Source organism: Phycodurus eques, chromosome 20 (genome assembly GCF_024500275.1).
Source record: "Phycodurus eques isolate BA_2022a chromosome 20, UOR_Pequ_1.1, whole genome shotgun sequence".
Taxonomy (NCBI): Eukaryota; Metazoa; Chordata; class Actinopteri; order Syngnathiformes; family Syngnathidae; genus Phycodurus; species Phycodurus eques.
Window position 1 is genome coordinate 14,641,079 of NC_084544.1, and position 2,774 is coordinate 14,643,852.

At 38.9% G+C, this 2,774-nt stretch overlaps 1 protein-coding gene across 1 annotated transcript; it reads left to right on the forward strand.

The window, feature by feature from the left end:
* tnfa (tumor necrosis factor a (TNF superfamily, member 2)) lies at positions 1 to 2,539 on the forward strand. The gene is made up of 4 exons (XM_061664706.1): positions 1 to 310; positions 434 to 461; positions 617 to 673; positions 1,618 to 2,539. The coding sequence occupies exons 1-4, from the start codon at positions 140 to 142 to the stop codon at positions 2,076 to 2,078; spliced, it is 717 nt and encodes a 238-aa protein (XP_061520690.1). The 5' UTR covers positions 1 to 139; the 3' UTR covers positions 2,079 to 2,539.
* The last annotated feature ends 235 nt before the right edge of the window (positions 2,540 to 2,774 follow it).

Here is a 2,774-nt window from a genome sequence, read left to right on the forward strand (position 1 = left end):
CATCGGACTTCCCCCGGAGGACCTAACAGTTTTATAAAGAGCTGCACTGTGCAATCTGACAGTCAGTAAACGTGAGTCCCAGGAGGAAGACAAACGCTCAGAAAGAGATCTAGTCGATAAAGGGCCCTCATTTGGAACAATGGAAGGTGACTGTAAAGTGACGCTTTTTGCTGCTGTGGACTCAGAGTCAAAGAATTCAACAAGACCCGGTGCGAAACATGGCTCAGCGCTAACCGTGGCCCTTTTGGGTTTCACGCTATTCCTCGCTATTGCTGGTGCTGCTCTCCTCATCTTGAATCTCCACACCAAGGTGGGAACAACAGACAGAATTGTCATTCAATTGTAGGGCCCCTGGATGTCTCGCTGGACCACAGTGGCCCTACTTGCCTGAATTCAGCTGGTTTAACGCTCTCCTTTTATTTTCTTGAAACAGAAGCCAGGACGAGATGAGGAGAGTTTTGGTGAGTAATCGTTACTTCTCGATTCCCTCAAAACAGCGTCAACAAAAAATACTTACGTGATAATGTTACTTAATAAAATAAAACTAATACCAACACAGTCTAAATGAGCGGAATGAATGATGATAATTAGGCAAATCTCCATCTTCCTTTTACAGATATTCATCACACTTTACGGCAGCTCTCCAACGTCAGAGCTGCAATTCATTTAACAGGTAAGAAGTTGGAACACTTTATTTTGCAACAAACCTTAGGTGATTAAAAATGTTTCACGTTTTGGGAACTGGATTGATAATTGGAGCGAAATATAGTTGTAGTATAGTTATATACAGTTTTAGTGTGCCGTGGGCTTTGAAGTGCTTTTTGATTGAATTAACAAGAGTTACTATATGAATAGCCAATTTTCAGAAATATTTATAATAACCGATTTGAGTCTGAATTATTGGCAGTAAGGTCATAATTGTTTCAAAGAAAAACCATATCCGAAAGTAATATTTTTCAAACTTTTAATGCAAAAGTGTCTTTATCATTAGGTGTCTGAAATGAAGTTTCATGATATTGACATTTTTGGATATATAGGATTTTTGTTCCTCCTATTCCTTAATATGCATTTCCCATGAAAACGAACACAAATGCAAAACACAAATTCCTGTTTTTTAGTTCTTTTACAAACGGTCTTTCTTTGTCACTTTACCGTCAATGGCACTGGAGGGAGCCTCATCATATTGTTGCAATACGCCAGAGGGATCTTTGAGCTGAGGTGCCGGGATAATAACGATTGGCTTTAAAATGAATGGCTACATTTTTAAACAATCAATAACTTTTTTTGAAAATAGAACTTTACGCGTGGCTGTTTCGGCAGGGGATGCATTTAACTATATAAAACCAAGGTGGCATAAAAAATTGTTAAATTTGATGTTTATTTTTTTTTTTTTTAAAACTGTTATTGATCAAATGATATGACAATGACCCATGTGATGATGAACATGTTTAAAGCCCAATTAGTCCATGGACAGTGAGTGAAAAGCCAGCCAAAAATGATGGTGCAGTTGCAGTTCTAGGGAGGCGAGAGCGACAGGGCAGCCAAAACTGAATGTTTGCATACATGTGGTTACCCTGTTTAAATGTCATTAATTTACGATTATCTCCCCCTCTGCAGGACAATACAATTCTCAAATGGCCAACTCAGTGGAATGGAGCAATCAGGTGGACCCATCCCATTCTGAAGGGGGTCTGGAGCTCAAGAACAACGAGATTGTGATCCCTCAAGCTGGCCTTTACTTTGTTTACAGTCAAGTATCTTTCCGGGTCAGTTGTCGCATCGATGAGAACGATGACACGTCCGCAACGTCAATGGTCCACCTGACCCATAGAGTGAGACGCTGGTCCAGCTCATTTGGGAATGACGAATACCGGACCATCCTGCACTCTGTCCGGACTGCCTGCCAAAAAACAGCCGGCGGTGATGCTGACGAAGAGGGCGGCTGGTACTCCGCTGTGTACATGGGAGCTGTCTTTAACTTAAATAAAGGAGACAGGTTGAAGACCGTAACGGAGAAAATGCTGCCAAACCTGGAGGAAGAGGCCGGGAAGACGTTCTTTGGTGTCTTTGCCATGTGAAAACATGACAGGCAAAGCTAAATATGAAGAAATTGATGGTGAGCTTTGACGACTGCTCGCACACCGACACAAGGTTGGCTCTAGATAGTCAGGAAGAAATTAACATAATTCAAACAAGCTATGGTAAGAATAGCAGGCTAAGCAACTTCACCGTAAGGTGATTTAGTAAAGAACCGGAATGTACTATCTCTGAAATATAAGGGGTTTCAATATATTATGTACTGTGTACTATCAAGTGTCAGTACCTTTTGCTGTACTACAACTTAATTTGTCAAATCTATACAATTTACAATTGTTCAAAGTTAACACACTGAAAATACGCTGAGATCATGAATGAAAATGCACTGTACTGTATGTATTTATTGAATCTATTTATATATTTATCTGTTTATTTATGACTGAGTTATATGTGGTTTCATAACTTCAACAATGTAAACAGAAGTTAGAAAATTGTTTTTCTTTTTGACATGGAACATTTATATACAACAGGATTGTATTTATTATTTAATAAATTATGTATTTCATTCAAAATGTTATTTTCATTCCTATTAACAAACAGTACCACGGTGATTTATACACACACTCCCCTCCAAAAGCATCCGATGACTTTATTTTTGCTGTAGACTGAAAACATTTGGGTTTGAGACAAAAGATCAACATTTCATCTGTAATTTCCAAGTACAGAATTTACATCAA